A 25180-nucleotide genomic window follows, 5' to 3' on the forward strand; every position below is an offset into this window, starting at 1 on the left:
AGATCCTCCTGAGATGTGGGACAAGTGACGGGAAATGTCACCTGGCAACTAACCTGTGCAGGGACAAGGGCAGCACTGAAGCAGTTACAGATGTGTGGGGCAAGAAAAGTCCAGCGCCCACATCACAACCTCCCTCCAAGCACTTCTGCCCTTCCCACAAACTGTATTACAGGTCATGTCTGTATTTATGGTGTCGCTACACACGTTGTTGTTCTAGTCTGAGGCTTTGATGATTGTGCAGCAGTGGAAAGAAACATGTAGCTTTTTGACAGAATTTATTTCCAAAAATAAAAGCCAGTCACTGACCCATGGCAACATACTTTCTCGTTTACTGCAGCGTGCTGCACTGGGCCATGGTCTTAGTTCTTGCCAGGACCATTTGGTGCCTGGAATACAGAGAAGCTCTGAGTAAATGAGCAGAGGTGCAACTGTGTCATGGTTGAACCCTAGTCAGAAATTAAACCCCACGCAGCTGCTCACTCACTCCCACCAGCAGGGTGGAGGAGAGAAACAGAAGGGTGGAAGTGAGAAAACTCATGGGTCAACATAAAGACAGTTTAATAGGGAAAGAAAAAACCACACATTCAAACAAAGCAAAAAGACCCAAGGAATTAATTCACTGCTTTCCCATGGCCCAGCAGGTGTTCAGCCATCCCCAGGAGAGCAGGGCCCCATCACATGCAACGGTGACTTGGGAAGTTAATCTCTCCAATCTCTTCCTCTTCCTCCTTTGGAGGCTTTATATTGTGAGCATGATGTCATGTGGTCTTGCATATCCCCTTGGTCCATCGGGGTCACCTATCCTGGCTGTGTTCCCTCCCAACTCCTTGTGCACCCCCAGCCCACTCATGGGCAGGGCAATGCGAGCAGAAAAAGCCTTGATGCTGTTCAAGTGCTGCTCAGCAACAACTGAAGCATCCCTGTGTTACCAACACCATTTCCAGCACAAATCCGAAACACAGCCAAAGAAAATTAACTTTACCCCTGCCAAAACCAGCACAGTCAGGCTGATTATTTCCTGGATCGCTGGATCAGAAAGATTGTACAGATTAATATGTTTTGGCTTATTTGCACATAAATTATTTTCTTTTAACCCTATTGTTCTTATCTGGCAGCTGATATCAGTTCAATGAACGACTCCTGTTCTCTTTGCAAAATGATGAATTCACAGTGTACCTTGTAACTAAAGAATCATTTTCAACATATTTGTAGAACACTCCCACTCTATCAAATGCTGAATTCAATTTCACTGGAAACAGTTCATCCTCTAGCATTTTTGCAATGTTTATTATTTTCTTATTCCATTATGTAGGGTAAGCAGACGGAAGAATTTTCATCGAAATATTTTCCCAATGATATGAATAATTAATTTGACGAAATTACAAACACACAGGCAGAAGAAAGTAGTAAAGCCAAGATCTGAATACCCAGGAGAAAAACAAGTAGCCCTTTGTTTGTTCCTCCCCCTCAGGTAAACTAAGATGTCAATCCTTGCCTTGTGCTTGATGGGAAGCGGCAGTCCCGGAGGATGCGCGGCGGGTTGGGCTCGGGCTGCGCTGGCAGGATCGGCGCTGCCCTCCCGCGGCCGCGGCCCTCAATCGCTGCCGGGGCTCCCCGGCCCCGCCTGGGCACCCGCGATTTGCAAACGCTCACCGTGCCTAGGAAAGGGAAAATCGATGGGAAAATGTATTCAAAAGGAGCACGAGGCTGAGCCATTCAATTGCCTTTGCAATTAATTTTTTTTTTTTTTTTTTCCCGAGGCAAAGGCTTGCAATAAAACTCCCGGAGTTAATTCTTGATGAGCATCGATGTGTGTGAGTCAAAAAGGAGCTCGGGATCCCAAGAAATAAATTTCTCTGCAACTGGGCTCCGTGTATCCAGACGATTTGTGTGGTTTTGTTTAGGCTGGTTGGTTCCAGGCCATTTCCAATGCAAAGGTCTGTTTTTCTTCTCCGTGACTGAAGTCTGTATGTAACAGGGCTCAGTGAGGAAAGCAAATTACTCATCCCATACACTCAAGCACCCCTCCACAACACACAAGAGACACACTCCTCTTCACACCAAGAGAGGTGAAGAAGAGAAAGGATAGAAGAAAGTCAGGGGAGACCACCCACCCTCTCTCTATCCAAAGCCTTTCCTGGTCATTAAGGCCTGGTCTTTATATTGGAGTTGTTCCAACTGTCTGGGAGCCAAGCATCTTTCTCAGAGAAGAAAGAGTGCATAGGGATCAAAATATAAGGAGAGGCTGACTGTGTAAATCAAATACTTTTGCATGATGTGTGAACTGACGGTACATTTTGGCAGAGATCTTAGGAGATGCCTAGACGCTATTAAGCTGCTCCTTCGGGATATTCCTCAAGGATTTGTTTTCCAAAGGGGGCTTTTCATTTTCTGAGGAACAAGCACCAGCACGTGCTCCACACTGATGCATTTGTGCTAACTTCAGTTTCAGGCAAACACATTCCCACCAACTGAAGGGTGGGAAGTAGGAAGTAGAAGGCAGCAGGGCCAGGGAAGGGTGAGCTCTGGGGCTGGGCAGCAGTGGGCAGGCAGCCGGCAGAGCAGCACCACGCTCCTCATGCAGCTGAGCTGCCTGGAGGGGCTTGTGCAGGTGCCAGCCTGCCTGCATTTTCAGCATATTCTGTTGAACACAATTGCCTACGTTTGCCTCATCATCAGAGGCATACTGATTGTACACTGAAAGATGTTCAGAAATGTAAAAATGAGGGTACAGAGCAAAAGAGGGAGGGACTAAAGTGTGGCACTGCTGTGGTAAATGCTAAAAGATTTCATGGGTATGAGGAAAGACTGGACAAGCCCGTAGAACTGAAAGCCCTCTGTGGCTCTGCGCACAGAAAGAACTTTTGAGGCTGGAAAAGACACGGAAGGAGAGAAGGCTCACTCTCTTTTGCTCTGTTTCTGTGTTCTTTCTTTTTTCTCAGTCTCTGCTGCTGATCACCAGTGAAGACAGAAAACTGGGTTAACTGGGTGTGTTGTCTGCCAACAGGGCTCATGTTTTGCTCTCAAGTGACCTCCCCAAAGCCGGGGCTTGATGTTCTAAAGAGATTCAATTATCTGTTGTTGCTCTGCACCCATTCTGCAGGGGGGAAAAAGAAGCACAACCAGTTTCAGCCTCATTTTGCTGAGGGCTGTACAAACTCAAGAGCTCTCACAGTTTGGCTTTGTTTCTTACTGAGGTGTTTGCTACCTTTGAGTGCTCCTATTTAAAACTATGACATAGATACACCTACACAGTTTTCAAAGAATTGTTGTTGTCACAGTTGTTGCTAGATATCAGATATCTCTGTAATTGTGACTCTTTTGTGTCTCTGTTTCATGCTGTGCCTCTAAATTGTTCAGAGGCAACCTGAATTATTGCCGAGCCCTGCTAGGGAGGCCCTATTCTAGGTAGATAAAAGAGCTTATATAGACTGTTGTATTTGCAAAACTACTTGAAGTGCAAGCAGTCTATATGTTTACATAAAGGGAAGCAGTAAATAAAGACAACTTTCATCTTGAAGGTTAGCAGTTGAAAGATGTTGCGTTTGTATTAAATATAGTCTGATAGAACTTATTAATATAATTAATAGGTGACATACTGTCTTATCTGCTCTGAGTGGTGGGAAGGACAGCGACTGTGGACCAGGGAGTCTCTACTTGTGTCACTGCTTGGCTGAGCCATGGCCATGTTGCGCCCCTCAGCTTGTGGCTGTAACCCTTGCCAGGTGACAAGGGTCCTTATGGGGTTATCTACCCCTTTGCAGCTCAGAAACCCCATGTGCTGTAGGTGTCCACCTACAGCCATCCTGGATGCAGGCAGCTGGGATATTGGCTTGCTCCACTGCAAACCCAGTAGTGATTTCCCAATACCAAGGGACCCAGCTGGTCTCCGTTCACTTGGAACTTTGGAAAGGCCGAGGAAGGAGAACCTGTCAACAGATCTTGCTCATCCCTTACTGGAGTTTCTTCTGCTTCTGGGGAGCAGATGGAAAACATAACCCTGTACGAGTTCCTCGTATGCAAATGTGTGCTTGTTTATGTGTAATGTGGGATGCTGGGTGGTCCCAGTTTTGTGAAGGGAGCCCCTCGGGAGCCCAGGCCTTGAGGCTCAAGTAATCTGACTGAGAGACTTGTATTTCCCTTCTGAAAAACAGTCAGGCTTTCAGAAGTGATTGTTCCACCACATAAAGAGTCTTAAAACAACTTTGACAGATACAATGCAGGTTGACTTTGGGTCATAATCACATTGAAGGCAATCATAAGGCTTTAAATTAATAAGACGTGTATTAAGCATAGCCTGAAAGCGCTCCCACTTCACTAATCCACTCAGAGTCATAGCTTTTGAAGGAATCATGTAGCATTTAAGTTAATAATGTATTTCTTAAAAACAGTTCTTTTAGTAGCAAATGTATGACAGCTGAACTTATTGTCCAGCCTTCTAATTTAGGACTGTATTCCTGCTTAAATTGGAGCGTCTGTAGAGCATTAGAGAGGCTTCCCACAGCTTACCAGTTGGAAAGCCTAGATCCATGCTTCCTCTCCAGTATCAATGCAGTCATTTTGACAGATACAAGGAAGGGCTTTTCCTTCTTCCCTTGGGTCCCAAAAGCCATCCTTGTTGTTCCAGGTAATGTTTAACTTTTAAATGTGGTCAGAGTGACTCAAATGTTTGGTGTTTCTCTCTCAATTTAGGCTTTTTATCATAATTTTCCAAGTAAACAAAATCTATGTAAATCAGTGGGATTAGTCCTGTATTAATTCTCCATCTCTCCTGCATTTTGAACTCCTCTGAGGGAAGGAGCCACTCCAGATTCTACAGGTTTCATAGAATTAGCAGCTTGCTAAAGACCAAAGATCCAAATTAGTGCTTTCCATTAAGAAAATTCCTGTTTTGTGGTCTCAGTGGTGCAGAGCCTTTCTGGCCTTCTGGAATAAAACCTGCCACAACACCAGAGCCTGAATAGCAATTAGAGGTCTTGGCAGGGCAATGAGGGTTCTCTGTGTCATTTGTGGGGCCTTTTCAGAAGGGGAACACTGAAACTGCAGACACAGGGAAGGGGGCAGGGGCTCATGTGATAGCTGATGGGGAGCTGGGAGCGCTGTTCTGAGAATAACTGGCACTTGGGTAGGCTGTCATCATCAGTGCAGTGGGTATGTATAAAGCACAAAAATTCCAAGGATACCACATTACATTAGTCCTCCTATTCACAGAGCAGATTGTTGAAAAAACAAGTAGATGGGCAGAAGTTGGCGATGATACTGCCATTGTTAAATAGGGATGGGCTTTCAGATTGCCCGAAGCTCAAAGAGGTTTTCTATTTGTTGCAACTCCCTGCATTCTGCTAGCAAGCACAAGAAGGTGAAATACTGTTGAGGAACCACCAGCACCACCCCCAGTTTATCTAATTTAGATTTTCAGCCAAATGTGTTGCATTTCCAAACTCACAGGAACCCTTTTTTTAACTTCTTTTTTTCCCCTAAGTGTTAGAGAATACAAAGAGGATAAGAACGCTGTCTGATGTGTAGCAGTTAAAATTTCATTATGGATTTGAACCAAATCACAACCCTTCCAGAGAAACTAGCGATATCTGGTGTGTTGATTAATCTGAAAAAGTCCTTATTGTTTTTCAGGCTTTCCATTGTCTTTTCATTGTATAAACAAGAAAACAAAACCAAACAAACTCCAAAGGAAGTTCCTGAAACTGTGTCATGTAAAACCAGAAGAAAAATTTGTTACCACTCATAAAAGATGAAGCTGTTTGCTTTTTTCCCATCTACTGAGAAGCCACTGACTGTTTCTGAGGTTGGGATTCTGGTGGAGTGGATGTTAATTTCTAATAAGGACTGTGCTTCACTAGGAGATATATGGTCTGTAATATAAAATATTATCTCCATATAATGTGTCTTGTGGGGCTAATAGTGTTTCTTGCTCTCAGACAATAATTTTTGTCTACCAGGAGCCCGAAGTCTTTCTCCTCGGGGCTGTTCTCCATAAGTTTTTTTTCTCTATTTTCTAATTTTGGTGTAGTAAAGAATAATATTCTTTCTGCAAAGAGCCTCAGCTGTATCTTCCACTCCCTCCTTCATCTATGGGACTTTGGAAATTTAGAAGGAGACAGATGGGTTTGCTGCATTGCCTTGTTTCCCAGATCCTAAGGAGTTTACAAATAATATACATGCAGTTTCAACCAAAATTGGCCTTTCTGCAGAACAGTAAAACTCTTCTGTCTCCTCTAAGAGCCTCCTTCTTTGTCTTCAGTATCAGTGCTCTAAAGCTCTACTACCACCCCCATGTTTAAAAGTTAGAGACTAGGACTCAGGTATCCTGAGATATCTGTTCATGTTTAACTGAGAGAAGGAGGAGCTTTTTAAGCATTCCTTAGAGAAAATGCACCTTTTACCTCCATGTCGTCACAGTACTGTGGTGTGATGTCACGGCTCATGTCATTTCAGAAAAACCCAGGATATTTCTTTAAAAGGAAGATCTTGGAGATGCTCTCAGGGTACATATAAATGCTGAAGAAGGAGGTAAAAAATAGAAGCATAGTGTAATCGTTTGATTATTCAGATCAGTGTAATTCTTTTCCACTAATACCAATTGAAATTTTTACATAGCTACTTGCCTTCAGGATTCAGGAATATAAGAGAAGCACCAAGGGCCCTGTGAGGGTCCTGTCAAATTCTGCTGTCGTGGAGGAGAAGGAAACACTGCAGAACCAGCAAAACAACTCAAAGGAAGATCTACTACTTAGGCTCTCCTGAGGCCTCTGCCATTTGTTAGCAGGTCTAAGAGCTATCCAACTCCTCCTGCAGAGTACAGGGCTTTGGAGACCTTTCCCTAAAACTGAAGTACAATGGAAATCACTTGAATTACAATCTTCCAGTAGACAACACTTTGGTTTAATATTTCTGCACTTGTACTATACATGCAAAGTTAATTAAATGTGCCTGATATACAAAAGGATATTATTTGTGTTGGTGTAAAGTGCTACAGATCTTACTCCTAACTGCACCTTGTGCCTCTTTGAAATAATTTGCATTCATTCACATCCCTACCCACTCCCCACAGACACAAACCTGTTCTCGATCCTGTTGATAATTCCAGGTGTCTTGAAAAAATACTTGGATTTAAAATGGTACAAAACGAGATGCTTTACTCAATAACCCTTATATTAAATGTATGATTAAAAAGATTTTATTTAAGTAGTCCCTTACAAGTCTTAAATACAGAACAATTCATACAGAGCTGAAGTTAATAGGGTATTTCTCATTAATCCTGCTGTTCCATTTCCACATGCCAGAGATGGTCAAGTGAATTTATCTTCAAAGGTCCTGTGTAAGAAAAAGAGCAATGGTGAGGGTACAGGTAATTATTTCTCTTTGTAACATCAGGACCTTGCTTTTCAAAAGCAGTGGATTTAGAAGGATGATCTTGTCCAATAAAGGAGTGTTATCAGGTGTCCCAGCCAGCTTAGGACCAATCCACACAGTATTATATCATGCCAAAATGGATGTTGCAGTCATGGATCCAGCCTGGCAGCAACTTGCCCACTGATGCAGAAGACCAGGAACAGATTCGTTATTTTTTTATGACTTGTTTAATTTCAATGCTACCATGATTACATGGGAAAACATGGCACCTGCCCACAAAAGCCACTCAGAGAAGGCTCCCTGGTGCCAGAGAATGTGGCAAGACCACTGGGGTACTGCAGTCAGACAGGGAATTTCATGCCTGGCTGCCCAGGCTGTGTTTGCCCTCTGAAGAGTGGCAAGATTACTCAGATTTTCTGAGTAATCAGACTGGTATCTTTCACATTTACAGACTCACTAAGAAATAAATGTCTAGAACATAAATGGTATTGTAATACCATAATTTTTATTTAAACTGTCTTACCAAATAGTGGTGTGTAGTCCTTACTTTAATCCTGGCACTGGAATGTGGGGGTCTTTGTTGATTATTCCCTTTTCATAGAATCACAGAATAGCCCATGTTGGAAGGAAATCTGTAGATCATCTGGTCCAACATTCTGTGGAAAAGGGAGCCTAGATGAGACTACCTAGCACCCTGTCCAGTCACATCTTGAAAAACTTCAGTGATGGAGACTCTTACCACATCACTGGGGAGGTTGTGCTAGGGACTGATTGATCTTAGTGTAAAAAATTGCTCCTTATGTTGAGATGAAACCTCTCCCAGTGCAGTTTGTACCTTCTTGTTGTCTCCATGTGGCTCCCTGTGGAGTGAGAACCTCTGTCCTGTCTGTAGGAGCCCTTCAAGTACTGGAATACTGTGATTGGGCCCCCCCTGAGCCTTCCATTCCAAAGCAGATAAGAGCTAACTCCTTCAGTGTCTCCTCACAGGACAGGTTCTAGAGCCCTTGATCATTTTCATGGACCTCCTGTGAAACTTCTCCATTTATTACATTTTGGTTTTGATCTAGGGGACCAGAGCTGGAGACTGGAGTATTCCATGGCTCACTTTCTCTTTTCCAGAAAATGCAGCTCCATGTCCTCTTCTTCCCTTTATATCATTCTGAAAGAGTTTCTAGCCATCCACTGTGGTTTCCTAGTCCTGAGAATTTTCCCACCAAGTTTCTGTAATTCCTATCACAGCATAAATCTCAGAGTGGTCACAGAACTCCAGTTCCTCCTGTTTGTTGCACAGACTATATGTGTACTTGCCTTTGGAAAGACTTGAGGAACATTGCACAGTACTCTGGTAGGTGCTCTGGCTGTGCCTGATGAAATCAGTTGTGCATGCTCCAGTGAAATGGTCTGACATTTTATTTCTCATCAGTAACATTTATTGTAATGAAAAGAAGCCACTCAGTTTGATTCTGCTACAGCCAATCAGAAATGAAGGAGGAAAAAAAAACATTAAAAGGATCAAATGAACAAAAGTTTTAATACTTTACCAACCAGAAGAGTTAAATGATGTATTCCATAAAGTCACTGCCATTTTTTAAGAATCTACCTAATCTATTTAACCTTTGTAGTTTTCAACAGAATTTTAATGTTATGTATTTTAAAGAGCTTTCATTTTTTGAAATAAATGCAACTAAATATCTGATCTCTGCAAAATATTATGGGTCAACTGGTTTAGATTACTCCAGTTCATTGAAATACAATCATAGATAAAACACTTTGTAAAACTTACTTAGCTGGATCACTAGGTTGCAGCATTTAGTATTGCTAGTTTTAAGATTAGCGAATTGTAAAATAATTGAATTTTGCCCAAAATCATCTACTAAAGGCACTGGTTTTAGTAAACATGAGATAAGAAAAAATTTTTAACAGTCACATCATTAAAAAATTTATGGTTATTCTCCATGGATAGTGCCATTTATAATAGAAGCCTGTTTTGCTTGTATTTCTCTCTCCTGGTGGTTTTGAATTGCAGTTTTATACCAAGGCTCCTCATAACTGACAATATTTATTAGAAAAAACACCTTAGTTGGATTGAACAGGTTAAGATGTTTTTTGAGGAAGACATTTCATCAGCAGAATTCTGCAAGTCAAACTTTTTTTTGAGTCTTAAAATATACAATGTAGCCAGTGCATGTGTTAAAAATAAATATTTCCACTGAAAGTGTTCCCTGACTGTTGAAATTCTGAACTACACAAATAATTTTTTCCAGATTTATATTTTGCTGTAGGTTTGGGTTTTTTTTTCTCTATGACATCCAAAATAGCCATGGAACACAGATGTAGACAGGAGTCAGCCCAGAGCAGCACTGTATGTGTTGTGCATTACTTACATAGGAGTTTGTGAAAATTAACTGGGAAAAGCAGGTTCACTTGTTTTTTCTTGAACATCATGTTGTCCAAGAGGATGAACATGATGTGAGCACAGCAAATGGCTGCTCTGAACAGCTTAGAAAACTCCCTGCCTGTTCCTGTTTCCAAAGCACAGATTTGGTGCCAATCCCCTCCTTTTTCCTCCAACCAAAGCACTGTTCAGCATTCATGGGAGGCTCTGCTCAGCTGCTTGCATCCTTCATACTCTGAAATGGAGACATCTGTGGGCTTGAAACTCCTTCAGGGCTGAGATGGTGATTAAGAATAAGCACAGTGAGTTAAATTTGAATGTGAAATGAAATAGGAGTTAAGTTCCTAAGTAGCTTTGAGGATCTGTGCCTGAGCCCATAAAATGCAATTAATTAGTGACTAACTGAGGATTCTTTAAGTCTCTTCCATCCTTGAGGTTTCAGTATGACATCTCCCTGCCTTAGCCTGTGTCACATGCTCTGAAGTCATCATTATGCCACGTAAGGAGTCAGACTCATGTACCAGCTCTTTGATCTAGCGGAATTCCATGGAAACCCTAGCACACACATTGTTGTGGGTTTGGCAGGGAAGAAGCAGGACTGAATGCTACCAGGCCTTAAGCACTGACAATTGTTAGAGCAGGGCTTAACCTCTCCTAGTCTGCTGAGCTGTGGCAACCAGCATGGATTGCTAAAGCTGGAAAGGCTGAAATTCATTATCGCTGTTGGAATGTCATTAACACTTTTCTAAGGATTATATATACCTTTAAGTGTCAAAATACTCCAAGCCAGTGTTCAAGCAAATTAAAAGCAGTGATTCCAGGGAAGAGGCATTTATTGATGACAAAATGCTATGAGGGCCAACACATGTCACTCCTTGTAATAAGGCATGTGGCTCTAATTTGGCACTTCTTGCCATCAGGAGGAACCTCTTGCAGAGCAGATGTCACTTCTAATTCTGTCTTTCATGGGTGCCTGTGCCCCATAGGGTTTGGTGTGCCAGTTCAGAAGCCGGCTCAGTGCCATGAAAGCAGATGGTCATGAGCACAAGTCATGCTACAAAACTGGTGCTTCTAGAAGTGTGGGTGCTGAGACCAAAGGACTACCCAGGAACATCAAAATCTTCCTATGCAGGAAAATTCCCCCTAAGTAGGCTGATACATGACATTAGTGCTTTAGTGGTAGTAGAAAATGGATGCTATCTGTATCTTCTTTCTGGTAATTTTAATGTTTGGCCATCCTCTGGTGATCCCAGCGGTCATTCTGGCAGCTGAGGGCATTGGACCATGTATGTGTCTGTGGCAAAAATGTCATCAGTGCTTGGTGTTACTTTGAGAGCTCTACTGTGCCTGGGAATTTTGTGGTGTAGACGACTACAGTGCTGGGCAGTGAGGGGGAGAAGTGGCCCCTGGACCTGTATTCACCCATCTCCTCTGTAAGACAGTTCATGACTGTGTCAGACAAGACCTGAAGTAAATCTATGCTCCTGTTTTTCCTCACGTGCTTTTTGCTTGGCATAGAGAGTAGTCTTTTGCCTAAAACATTCAGCTTAAGTCAAAATTTTGTTGCACCGAAGATGAACACCTCAGTTGCCCTCACGGGGATCAAATATAGTTTTTCTTACAAATTCAGCCTTCAATAGCAATAATTTCAGTACCTTTACTGAACAAAGGATCCCAGAAAACCTGTTGCTTGGATATAGCTACTTATTTACTCTCCCAAAATGAACCTTAGAGGAATTTAAATGTTTAACTGATATTTAATATGTTCTTAACTTGTGTCAGCAAGAAGAGCTTCCAAAACATTATGAGTACGTGCTTGCCTTCAAGTGTGTGTCAGGTGTTAAGAACCGGCTCTTGCTACAGTTAATTGATAGGCTTCAGTAATTACAGAGTAAGATCAGATTACTCTGATCTGATCTGTTAGAAATTTTGATTCATTTGTCTAGGAGAAGCTTACAGCAGGTGTGTTTTTCTCTCCTCAGTTAGAGAAGCAAACATTTCCCCAGTTTGTAATTCTACTGTGCCAGCTCCTCCGAGTACCACAAGAGACACTGCAGTGGAGTATTCCTGACGTGGCATGTGTCTTGTCACTGTGATCAGAGCCATACACGGAATGAGGAAGGTTTGCAGGGAAGATTTGGTCATCAATGACCTTTGATGGCTCAGCTCCAAGTAGTGCCAGGAGATTCCTTTTTCAGAAGGTAGACACACAGTGATGTCTGAGGCCCATTTTAAAATGTTTGTGCAGCCCAGGTATCTTTGGCACGATTCCAAAAAACTTACATTATCCCTTCTGACAAATACTACAGTTGATCAGCAAAACACTGTGCTGTCTTTGCTCCACGTCCTGTCGGGTATTTTAGCCAGCCAATGCAAAAGGTCTCAGCTAGCTCAGCAGCTGTAGAATCTGCCAGTGGCAGGCAAAGCTACCATGAACATACAGACTTTATTACATAATAAAATGCTCATCTTTCCTGACAGAGATGTAACATCTCACCAGAACCCAAACAAAATGGGTTATGAGATTCCAAAGTCTGGCATAGTCAGCGAGTTTTCTGCAATTCCCAGTAACACATGCAGAGATTTTACTTTGTGGTGAAATATTCACCTTGCCCAATGAGGCTTGTAACACTTCAGGAGGGAGCAGCACATGGCTCCACTCAAGTAAGAAATTCACATAGCCAGATCTTAAAGTATATATTTTATTTGGTTATGTGAAATGAATTCGTTAGCATTGATACAAGGAGGTGTATCAGAAGAAGGCTGTATTTCTGCTATCTATTATATATGAAGGGCACTGAAGATGTGTTTGTGCCCAAAAAATTAATCTAGATTTCAAAAACTCAGTGTCATCAAAACCAGGAAATCATGTAAAGGAAGGAGCTTCAGTTCCATTTGGCAGAGGTAAAACATCTCTACTTTTCTACATTTCTACTTTGATGTAAGTGAGACTAAGTTGAATGACCTTCTTTGCCAGTGACATGGAGCAGACATGGCCCAGCTCAGTGGATGCTTCTTGGCTGCAGCTCCAGCTGTGCTGGTGAGAAAGGGAAACCTGGAAGCCAGGCTAAGCCCAGTCTCCTGATCCCTCACCCTATTCTTCACACTGTGGCCATGATTTTGTCTGCTCTAACCCTCTCAGGAAAAGCTGCTGTGATCAGCCTGGGTGGTGCCAGGATGAGATAGCCTACAATGTTTGGCCAGCTTTAGTTTAGCAGTATAAATACAGTCTGATAGACCAAGCATCAAATAAAGGCCATGTGTACAAGGGCATCCTACTGGAAGAAGGGTTACCAGGGCTGCCCTGGCAGCTCAGCTGCCACCTGAGTTAGGAAAGCACAGCCTGAAGAGGCAATGCTTCCCTCTGCCCTGCCAGAAGCATCACCTCTCTTTTGCTTGCCTGGATCAGCTGCGAGTGCAGGATACAGCCTTTACTGCAGAAACAGTCAGGGCAGCTGGAGGTGATGGAAGAGCCTGCCAGTGCAGCTGCACAGAGCTGCTTTTGCCACTCTTCCAGTGGTGGTCAACCTTGCAGGGTTCCCACCCTTCAGATGCCCAACAACTTTCTGCACAGCCAGGTCCAGGGGCCCCAGACCATCTGACAGCAGGTGACACAGGAGAAGGGTGCTTGGCCTTAGGACTGGAGGGCACAGGGAGAGGGGCGGACATGCAGCAATCTTTTACAGGTGTTACAGGTGTGTTAATGTACAAAAGCCATGGCTGATCACAGTTGTCATCAATCATCAATGATTGATTGGCACAAAGGGCACAAAACTCCCTCCGTATCAATGAGAGGGCTGCCTCAGAGGTAATGGCAGTGAAGAGACTGAAAGCTATCTAAAGCTATGCTGACAGGAACTGCAAATTTGGCTCCTTAAAGATTAACCCAATTTCAGAATTCAAGTTTCATTTTTGAATGTAAAGACTTCTGAAAAGTGAGCTTTTATAAAGTCATATGATCAGGCACAAAATAAGTATTTTACAGGGAATTATTGCTCAAACTTCTTTGTCTGAGCCAAAAAAAAAAAAAAAAAAAGCAGTAGGAAGAAAGACTTTGAGCTAAGTAAGTTAGGCTTAAGTATTGTGTGGACGTCAATTCTTAAGGATCTTCTTTTCTGGATGGAAAACAAACCTGTCATGAGCTGGTGCCTGATCTCTTCCATATTTGGCCTGTTAGGAAATAGCAGGCATTGTCTCTCTGCAAAGGCAAAAAAAACCCCAATTAGCCAGCTAGTAATCTTATATACTATCAAAACATCTTAACAAAATGGTTAGCCCTCAGGGGTAATGATCACACTGTGCCTCTTGATCCATAGCTTTGTTTCGTCTTGAGCTACAGAGCTGAATGTTCAGTTGTGTCTCTTGAAAATTACACTGTGAAACCTCATATTAACATATGCCATGCTGGACTTCAAAACAGCAACCCTTAAAGTAGTGAAATAAAAAATCTCGTTTGACAGGTTGCATATTTGGTAATCATTCTATAAAATTTACTTACCACTTCACAAGTTAAAATCAGGAATGAAGAATAGGCATTAACTGAAGGATGGGCAAATGTCCCAAGTTAGTGAAAAGTGTGTCTTGCAGGTTTTGGTTTTAAGCATCACCTGATTATTTTCAGCAGTTTAGGTACTTTTCTTACCAGATCATTCCCCACGGCAGTGACTTTAAATTTCACATTATGCTTGTACTTTTGCTTGAAAACTGGGGCACAAAAGTGCAGCCTAATAAAACCCAAAGGAATAATACATCCAAGTGTTTTGCAGGTGAAAAATAGTCGTTCCTGCCTCATTCATCATCAGGTTTTTCTGCTCACTCTCTGTCTCTGCTGCTTTCTTGCTGTGTGAATTTGGAAAGTGGCTCAAATCCTTTTTTAAAGCTTCTTCAGTTCTGTGACTGGGAAGTGATTTAGAATTCCTGAGTGGGATCACTGAGGAAACAACTAGGCACAACTTCATTCTCGTTAACTTGGCATCAGTAGTGTCCAAGGATCTTTATGCTGGAAGGGCCTTCCTATAACCCTGGGTGAATATTTGTCCTTCAATAAACATGCACGATGCCAGCGTGTTCCCAGTGTCTTGAGTGTCATTACAGCTGTGGCAGGAGCTACCAGCTCCAAGCCTCCTGCCAACACAGGGAATGCTTCACCTGCTGTGAAGAGCTGGACACTCGCTCCATGTCTCTGAGTGTCATAGGCTGCAGATAGCAGCCCACAGGACAGGGAGCTGCACTCATGCTCTAACACTCCTCAGCAGTTTGTCAGCAAGACACAGACCTGTAGGCACTGTCAAACAAGCTGCTCTTCTAAAGAGGATGCAAATTCTCCAACAAAGGAGACTTTATTGCCCTTGACTTCAGACAGGGAAATCTATAGCTGTGGGGCTCCAGAACATAGCCCTTCCTGTCATTGTCTTGTCTCGGATCAAGACCTGCCACACAACATGGCCTAATTAATTTCTCATCAAATGCAGAATTCTCCCCGTTCATGTTCCTACTAGTTTTACAGTTATATGTATTATCATATAATATTTCTGTCCTTTTTTTACAAAATTTGTAAATAATTTCAGAAAAGGAACACCTGCAAGAGGCACAAACTCATAGTGACACAAACAAAAGAGTCTTCCTTTTCTGAGGGTGAGGAGCCCCTGAAATGAGCTGCAGCCAGATGTAAAAAGAGTGGTGACAGAGACTGAGAAACAGTGGTTCAAAGACATCTAGGAGCCAATGGGATTTTGGTCATGGTTTTCTTCAAACATGCAGCCTGCAATATGTTCCCAGCCCTAATTTCTCCATGTCTACTGGCAAACAATTGTAGAGGGAGAGTGGCTGCAGCTGGGACTTTCCAAAGTAACTGCAAGTCTTCAAAGGAATGTTCTTCTTTTCGATATATTTTTTTTTTTCACAGAAGCAGAAGAGTAGGATTCCTTGAGGCTCATAGTGAGGAGATGATAAAAGTGAGGCTGAAGGCCTCTAGCCCCAGCAGATTGTTAATAGCCTGTTAAACACTCTACTGCAAAGTCAGCAGTGCTGCTCCTCATAGAGCACAGAATCTGCAAAAATGCAGGGCCTTTTATGTAGCAGCCCCCAAATGACTCACCAGGTGCTTCAAAGGCAAGAAGAGCCTCCTCTGGTGCGGACAGAATGCCAAAGTAGAGGAGTAGGAGGGAAGAGGTACAATAAAACAAAGGATGTGGTCACCTGGAAGCTGTTCACCCACTGCACATCTGGTGGTTTTGTACAGGTTTTTACTGGAAAATAAGACATAGTATCATGGAAGACCAAATGCTACTGATTCACCTGCTGCAGATAATAGTGGGAGGCATTATTTCATGAGGGAATAACAGATGGACCATCTGATGAATAATCTTTCTGATTTTCCTTTAAGTTGACTCCTTGAAGTAAATGAAAACCTTTATCTTCCTCCTAGATCATGAGAAATATGCATTCTCCTAGGTCTTTAATTTAATTTCTTCTTTAAATCCTGTTTGAGCTCTGAAATCTATGTGTAGCAAGGTGAAACTCACCTACCTCTGCTCCTAGAGAACTAGAGGCTGCCTTAGTGATATCCATGGAAGCGGCAAACATTTGCTTTTTGGGGCATATTATACACACACGTGTTGTATCCCACTGTCTCTTTGCAATCTCCATCTATGAGTGAAGAGCAAAGTGAGAGACAATGTCTCTTAAGAGAAACATTGACCTTATCTCAGCAAATCCTGGGTGTCCTGGTATTGCTGTTGTGCCTTAGCTGGCTGCCAGGCACCCCCCCTGCCGCTGTCTCGCTGTCTCACCTCCTGTACAGGACAGGAAAGAAAATAAGGTGATTTCCATAAAGACATGGAGATCACTTACCAACTGCTGTCACAGGCAAAAAAGAATTGACTTGGAAAAAATTATTTAATATATTAACAATTAAAATAGAGTTGAAAGTGTGAAACAAAGACAAAGCAAATAACAAAAATAGCTTTCCCCCGCCGCTTCTTTACAGTTTTAGTTTCACTTCTCCCTTCCCAATTCCTCTACCTCCTCCTTCCCATATCCCCACTGAGCAGGGCAGTGCGAGGAGAATGGGTTCTCATGTCCAGGCCCACAGCTTTTTCCAGGGCGCTGCTCCTGTGAGGACTCTCCATGGATGCAGCTTCCTTTGGGCTATGTCCACCTGTGCCAGTGTGGAGTCTGAATATCTGCTCCATCATGGTCCTCCCCACAAGCTGCAGGGAAATTCCTTCTGAAATTCCCCATGGTCTTCTCCAGGCTCTCTAGGGAACACCTGCTCCCTCTCAGCCTCACACTTCTTCCCTTATTCCTCACTGTAGGGCAGTGAATGAGTGTTGAAATTGAGAATAAAGGGTTTCCATTAAAGAACACTTGAACTCCATTTCTCTGCAAATAAGAATAATAATTTACTCTTCAAGGTTAGTGCTTCTGCAATGGAAACTTATAAAAAAAAATAACTGAAGAAAGAAAAAAGATTTCTACAAGTGATGTTACCCGAGCTGACTGGGTGAGCACATATATGAGACTACTTCAGGAATAGCTTCAGGAGTGTGGTGCAGACAGCCTGAGGTGAACACACACATGCTGCAGCATCCCCCTGGCTACCTGGCAGAAGAGATGCCCTCGTGCACAGCTGCAGAGGAGACAGGGCTAGGTTGGGCCAGATTATCTGCTGTTGTGACTTTATGGAAGTCAGCAGTGTTTTTCACAGTTAATTCAGCACATAAACTTAAATGTTTGTTACACAGGTGAAAAATGCATGCAGTTTGGATATTCAACACCAACCTGATGTGCTGAGGGGTTGTTTGTTATGTGCAGAGATGTGTAAAGGTGACAAATGCTTCAGGTCTTTCTGTTCCTGTGTAGAGTACACTACACTGTTTTGAGTTTTCAGTGTGGCTTGGGAAAGGTCACATATGTTTGTAGAAGTCCATTTGTACTGCAAATACACACTTTAAATTAAGACGTATACACAAGCAGCCTCAAAGACACAGCAAAACTTAAAGCTGTTTTTTTCAGAGCCAAAAGGGATACTCTTCCTTTATCAGAAAGAGGATTTTCTTTTCCAACCTGCTTTTTATTCCTCTAGTAGATTTTCAGTAATAAAGGCAAAAGTGAAATCTCTTCTTTACTTGCACACTTTCAAGAAGCCTCTTAAAAATACTGGGGACTTGGATGTGCCAATTATTAAGATAATGCTATCGTTTTCCTGCAGGCAGTACCCAACCAATATTATATTGTATCTTTGTAAAACGATTGAAATAAAAATTATAGGCCTTTTCTGACATCCTTAGTATTTCTTCCAATATCTCCACTGTTTGTTTCAAACAAAATGTTCATTCTCCTGCAAATGTTTAAGTCCAGATCTGCTGTAATCTTTTGCTTCTCTTAGGCCTTGTAGACAGATAGGTAAAAACAACACTCCAACCCTGCCTTTCTCAAATGTTAAGAAAATATTGTTTTCCTTATGTCTACAAGGAATCTAGGATGTCATTATTCTGTAGATGGCAAATGCAGGAGGACACCAAACCCATTTAAAGTTTTGAAAGAGGTCAATTTTAGGTGGAAAACTTGGCAAATTAATATTTGTTACGAGAATATGACTGAAGTGGATGTGAGAGTTAAGGCAGAATTTGTTCTTTGTTCTTTATCTTATTATTCAAATGTCTGAATGTGATCTGAAGGACTCTTTGTGGGAAATCTCCACCTGAGCAGGGGAATTTGAAACTTTGCACCACTGAGCCCTGCTATTCTCCTCTATTTCGAACATCAGCAGCTTCCAAGTGATTGGGTGAATGTGTGGTGTGGCTCCTCTAGCAGCTACAAAACCATAAACTCATTCACTCATGTATTTAGGAATTCCTTGGTTTCTTTATGAGTGTTGTAGCCATGTAGCTTCATAGAGGTAGACAAAGAGGAGGTCTTCATTTCCTGTTGGAATCAGACTGTAACGGCTGCCGACACTTAGCATTTAAGTAAGGTGTTGGGAACTCTTTATTTCTACCTGAGGGTTTATTCTGGATAAAGTCCGTGTCACTTAGCCCAAGCTGCAGGGAGAACTTGTCACTGTGGATTATAATTGCTGATAGAAGTTCGGTCTGTATGCCACAGTTCACATACATTTTTTATGGACTCATAATTAGTGCAATTCCGGTCTCCTGCAGGTTCCAGCTTTGGAAATGAAGAGCAGACCACCCCTAGGGCATCTGCACCTCCTAAGGATGCTCCCAAGGGAAGCAGCAAAAGCACGACGCAGGTATCGAGCAGCACAGCGACACCACGCAGGAGCTTACTGCCAGCACCAAAAACTGCCACAGCACCCACTGGTAAGTGCTCCAGACTTCAAACACCTCCTGCCTTAGGCCAAGAAATGCAGAAACCTTGCTGTGATGCTGTTTTACTGCTTGCTTTTAATTAAGTTTCATGCCATCCTTGGGCCCATTGCCGATGTGCTGATTTGGACTCCATTTACTGTAGACCCTTTTGAACACAGTCAGCAACACAGCTATAATCTCATTGTGAGTTACGTGTAGAATTGAAGGCATTTACCGTCCCTAACAACACATGCCAGAGATTTAGTGTACATATTGTTGGTTCTCAAGAAGCAGCTTTTTGAAAACATTGCATTGCTTTAGAGACCAAAGCATTCCATCGAGCAGATAATTCATTGCTAGGTATGTTTGCAGTGATGAGGATATTGGCCTCTAGGTTTAAGTAATCTTTGGTTTTTTTTACTCAGAGAGGCAGAAGGAGGCAAGCAAACAAAGCAAAAAACTCCTAGTCTTGTTTCCAGGTTGTTTCCTTGCCTAAACTCTCCTTCTGCTCTATTCAGTTATGTCTGAAATGAAGAGTTCCATCAAGTTCAGATTAGATCTAACAGTTTAGATTCCAAAAGAAATCATTTTATTCAGGCTGGTTCTTACTCAACAGCATTTCATCTGTATGTTAAGTTCCATTGGGTTTGATAGCACATTGCAAATGGAGCTGGGAAGGAAAAGTCAGTGCAAAATATGACACAAAGACTTTATTAATTGCTAGTTCTTGCAATCACCTGGTTTCAAGACAGATTAGCCTGTTGTAGTGGTGTGACCTTGGCTGGACACCAGGTACTCACCAAACCAACCAGACAGAGGGAGATAAATACAATAAAAGGCCCATGGGTCAAGGTAAGGATGAAGGGATAACTCAGCAATTACCATGTCATAATCTTGCCTGATTTATTCTGGAAGGAAACTAAACATGGAAGTAGGGTTACCTGCCTATGTTATGCAAACAGGCAGATAAAGTTCCTGAACAGGGGCAGCTGACAAGTTTAAGAAGTTGTTATTATACACAACAGACGGAAGCATAAGAAACTGTGATAGTCCAGTGTTCTGGTTTAATTTTTTATGAGCCAAGTTAGCAGCAATTCATTTTTTTTTAATTTGAAAAAAAATTAATTTTTAAATTTTTTTTAAATTAAACCAGTGTCATGGTCCCTCAAAATATTGAGTATTTGATAGGAGCAAAGGTTGAAATAAATGAAAGGAATTATGAAGGCAAGGTTTTTTTAGCAGTTCTAATCTTGTCTCTCTTGCAACAGCATATGAACACTGGGTGCAGATCCCAATGGGATAGAGATACCTACAGAATGTAAATTTTTCTGTTTAGGTATCCTTTGGACAGTGATTTCTATAGGCTTGATGTTGCATATATATTTATCATCTGACCAGCCTTCTGTGCAAGACATTGCAGTTACTAAACTGAAGTGCTCAGAGCACTCCACAGTTACAGCTGAGGAGCACAAGCACTACGTGTATTGCACACAGCATATTTTATGAAAGGAAGGAGAAAAGTATTTCACAAAGAGGATGGCAGTAGTTTAAATAAAAATAATATTTCTGAAAGAGTGCAGTATCAGGTAATGTAAAAATTACCTTTGTATTTCAGAGACATACCTAATTTTATCTATGTTTGAATAGTAAATTAATTCACAAATGAAAATATCTACCTATATTAATGAATCAAAAATAGCCATCAAAAATCACATGATAGCTTTCATATATGAGATGTTTCTTGAGAAGACCACATGAACTGTAAATTTTCACTTAAAAAAATAAAGACACAACTGCTCAAGAGCAATTATATTCCTGATATTTCACTAAAAGTGCTTGTGAAATAAATTGGACTGTAGGGAATAAAAAAATATTTAATTAATGAAAGTGGACTCCTTTAGCTTCTGCTGTGCAGCAGATGATGCTGTGCTTCAGATGATCAAAAAAGAATTCTGGCATGGGACAATAGCAGTGGAAGATCGTAGTCATGCAAATTGTTTTACAGGCATGAACTGATGGCCTTTCAACTGCTCTGTGAAAAGAGTGCACTTAATTAGGTTTCAGTGTATTGCAGAGCCCTTTTTATATTTACATGTCTGTCAATTTATAGAACAGGGAAAAGAAAGCACATACTTGACTAGAAAATGAAAGGTGTTTTAATTTCACTTAAATATATTATCTACTTCGGGAAGTGCAGTGATAACCTAACTAAAACTTACCATTGCTTCGTATCTTCTTTTAATTGAAAGAAAAAAAAAAAAGAAAAAAAAAAAGCAGCTCTCAGGAACTCTGCAACTATAATCTAGCTCTGACATTCATATAAGCTTCCTCTTTCCACATATGTTGATTAAAAGGTATAGTACTTGAAGCATACATATATGAATTTTCTGGTTTAAATTTCCCTTAAAATGGGGGAATATCTGCTGAAGGCAATGTTCAGAGACTCACTTCTGTCCACCAGGCTAGATCTGCCACCCAACTGTCTATGAAATCAGAGAGCTGTGGGATTTTATTTTCCTATGCCCTGTTGAGGATTTTGAGGGGTGTGTGTTATGGGATTCCTATTTCTACTTGGTTATTATTTAATGTCTGTTGGCATGCATAAGAAATACCGTAATTTGAGTGCAATGGCAGTGGCAATAAGGAATTAATTTGAGCAGCTTGTTCCTACCTGCCCCCCTAAATTAAAGACAATCAAAAGCATTTTTCAAAAAATTCACCCGGTCAATTCCTATGCTTCTACAAGTACCAGTAAATCATATATAACAGGACAGGCTGTTAAATGCAATCAGTCAAGATGAAAAATAGGAGGCCAGTGTTATCTCAGCTCTCACCAGCAATCTTATAGTGTAAAATGTGCTTTTTTTGATCAGATTCTGCAAAATCCAGCCAGCACAATATCAGCAGGAGGGAGAGGGATGAGCTGAGGTCACCTGAGGGGAGAAGGGCGAGCACCAGCACTCTTGCAGGCACGAAGGGAGAAGAGTCTGCCGCTGCTTTGTTCCCCTTTGCAAGCTGAATAGCAGTGTGCAGTGGGTTACATTCATATTGTCCTGTACTGAACACTGGGATATGCAGCACTGCCTTGCAGGTGAAAGTGGGAGTTCGTCTGCAAGTTTTCCTACCTTTCTTCTGGGAACCACTCTGAAACATGCCATAGCACAGCTGTGCGAGGAAGTGTCTTGGTTTGAAATTTCAATCTTAAACAGGAGAAGACAATAAAATGGCATAGGATCCATGCAAAATGTCAGAAAGAGGAGTAGTTGTTTTAACTCTTCAACTAACGTTGGATGTTCTGAATTTCCCTGAGATTTTCTATTCAGTCCAAAGAATAATTTGTTTTATCAGGTGTATTTTTTTCCTTTTTTTTTAAACAGCAGCTAAAGAGACTTTTCTATTTTAATACAAGAACAAGGCAACCATTTACAGGCAAAACAATTAAATAGTCATTATCCTTTTTTCTTTTCAGATTGACTTCAAATTTGAAAAAAACAGAAAGGGAAAAGCACAAGCATTAGCAGTTTCTACTTCAAGAAATACATAGTCTTTCTTCCACATCTACTTCTTTATTCAGTTGTTCAGTGTCTCATAGATCACAGGAAGTAGAGAGTCTCTAGAGAGAATTAGACTGCTCTCACTCTACAGAATCCATCATATTTCCAGCTTTGCTCATTTTGTCTCAAACAATGCATGCAGAGATGTGTCATTACTCACCAAGGACACGTCTAGTTGTGGGTATCAGGGGGAAAGGCAGAAGAAAGCTCAAAGGGGCTCCCTGTGTCTGTGACTGCAGATATTTCCTTGGGTTTGTTTTTTTTTTAAATTTGCAAACTGCATTAGTTAACTTATAAAATGCTCCTGAGAACAGTTGGACTCCATCTGAATGCAGTTAGTCCCATTGAGTTGTTAATGATGTCTACAGCGTGTTAGGATTTGTTTTGGAATAAATACTCAATGTACAATTTGTTAACTTGCTTTCAGTCTGAAGTATGAAAGCAAATTGAAGCCTGTCCCAGTATGCTGGCTTTTGAAGACTCAAAAATGTACAGGCAAATACAAGTGCTGATTCTGCAGTGCTTGAGGAGATGTCTTGGATAAGATATCTTTTGCTCTGGTTCCTAGGCTAGCATTCAGCACTGCTGGGGGAATGGAGAAGTGGCTTTGTTTGTCTGCTATTTTTCTAAAGGATTTCTAGAATGTTTTGCCTTATGTTTCTAATTTTTTTGCATTTGCTCCTTCTGTTCCATTTGGAGCAGGCTGTATATGTTAATTAGGAAATGTAAATACCTTTACAGAACTGTGTGTTTAGAGACCTTTTTCAAAAGAAAATGTTGTAAGCATACTAGCAGAGAAGACAAACAAATATTTATGCTCATTGTTCTCTTATGGCCTGAAATATCCATGTCTTTACACAAGTATTGCTTTTAAAAAGGGGAAATGTTGAGAGATTTCTAACCTTTAATGGAATGTAGATTCACATAAAAATTAGTACTCTGTGGCTTTGATTACTGGCTACCAGAAACAAAACTTCTCATTGCATGAGCTCTGTCAGTGGTAGGAGATGGCAGAGCCTTGGAAAATGTTCCAGGAAGCCTGGAAGTTAGTGGTAGTTCCTGAGATACCAGGAGCTTTTTGCTAGGAAGCTCAGTGCTAAAAGCCCTGATTATGCAGGAATAAGGCTAATGCACAGGCATTTAACACAGAGCTAATTGGAATGCCATATTTCCAGTCTGTGTGCAATAACATTAAGAATTTGAATAGATTTTGTTCCAGATCAGATTTAATATACATTATGAAAGACTAATTTAGAAGAAAATGAAAAAAAGTGTGCAAGTTCAAGAAATATTCATTCACATTTATGGTGCTTAATTTCCTTTTGTAATTTAGTGTATTTTTTATTATTTTATGATTGCATACATAACACCTTTTGACATTTAAAAATATATATGACAGAATATGATTTGAGGTTTTACACATGTTCAGGCCTGTAGTAACAACTGAATAATGTTTGTCTTGTTTCCTGAGTTACCCTGGAGCATCAGACCTTTTTTTGTGCATTTTAGTCTTTGAATTACTTTTTGTACACTTCAAGCTAGAAAGGATCAAACTTTATAACCTCCTGCTGCACCATACCCTGTGCTACTGCACATTATGCTAATTACTACACAGTGCTCTCCCTCAGATATTTTAAACTTGAAATTCTGTATTTCTGTGAAATGACAAAATCTGGGCCCAAACACTTGTAATCTAAAGATTTATTTTCCCTGCAGGAAATCAACATGTTTTCTGAATGTTTCTCTTTGAACCAACTAACAGCTGTTGTTTCAAAAGACAAGAACAAACCCCATTTTTAGAAAAGCATTCAGCTCAAGCTCTTATATGAGGTCTGATGCCAGGGATGGATCTTCCCCTAAAATTTCCCTGTGGGTGATGAGCTTAGCAAAACGATAACAGTTTGTTCCTGCAGACCGTCCTTCCTTTTGCCTGCTGTGTGCTTTCTAAATCCCTCTCCTCTAAGGAGGGTCACAGAGAGGCCACCAGGGCCCTTCTACTTATGAAGGAGAAGTTGAATAATTGCCAGCTCCATGCGTCCCTGTCCCCTTCCCAGCAAGGCTGTGCTGGGCACTGGCTCTTCCCTTGTGGCACAACCCCTCCTCCATTGCCCGCTTGCTGCACCGCTGCCCCGCCAGACCTCAGGAGCTCTCCTAGTCTTTTAAACTGAACAAGGACACTGACATTCCTTGTTATTAGTCCTGCTTATCTTTCCTTGCCCAGATATCTGTTTGCACCTTCTTTCTGCCGGTCTTCCACTTTCTGGAGGCCAACGTCCCCCATGCAGCTGTGCCTGCCGGGCAGCGCCCATACACAGCTCCCACTGCTCTGCACAGACCCTGCCTTGCCCTCTGCAAAATCCTGAGCTTCTTTGCTCCATTTTCTTTCAACCAAGCTCTAATTGGGCAATTGATTCTTGTTCTGTGCTTAAGGTCAAGGGATTGAGTGAATTCCCCAGGTGTTCCTCATTGAAAATGTCTCAAAACCAAAAGTAGTTAATTATTTACATGCCTTAGGAAAGCATAAGCAAAGCACACACTTTTCTCTGCTG

General features: G+C 41.5%; 1 protein-coding gene across 16 annotated transcripts in view; it reads left to right on the forward strand.

Annotated features, from left to right (window-relative positions):
- MTUS2 (microtubule associated scaffold protein 2) overlaps positions 1–25180 on the forward strand; it is a 271533-nt gene that overhangs the window by 186689 nt on the left and 59664 nt on the right. For all 16 annotated transcript variants that reach the window (XM_038152134.1, XM_038152123.1, XM_038152163.1 and 13 more), the window contains one exon: positions 18928–19089. In XM_038152134.1, the coding sequence (XP_038008062.1) occupies positions 18928–19089 (162 nt within the window). The remainder of the gene's footprint in view (positions 1–18927; positions 19090–25180) is intronic.

The sequence above is a fragment of the Motacilla alba genome, chromosome 1 (genome assembly GCF_015832195.1).
Source record: "Motacilla alba alba isolate MOTALB_02 chromosome 1, Motacilla_alba_V1.0_pri, whole genome shotgun sequence".
Classification (NCBI taxonomy): domain Eukaryota; kingdom Metazoa; phylum Chordata; class Aves; order Passeriformes; family Motacillidae; genus Motacilla; species Motacilla alba.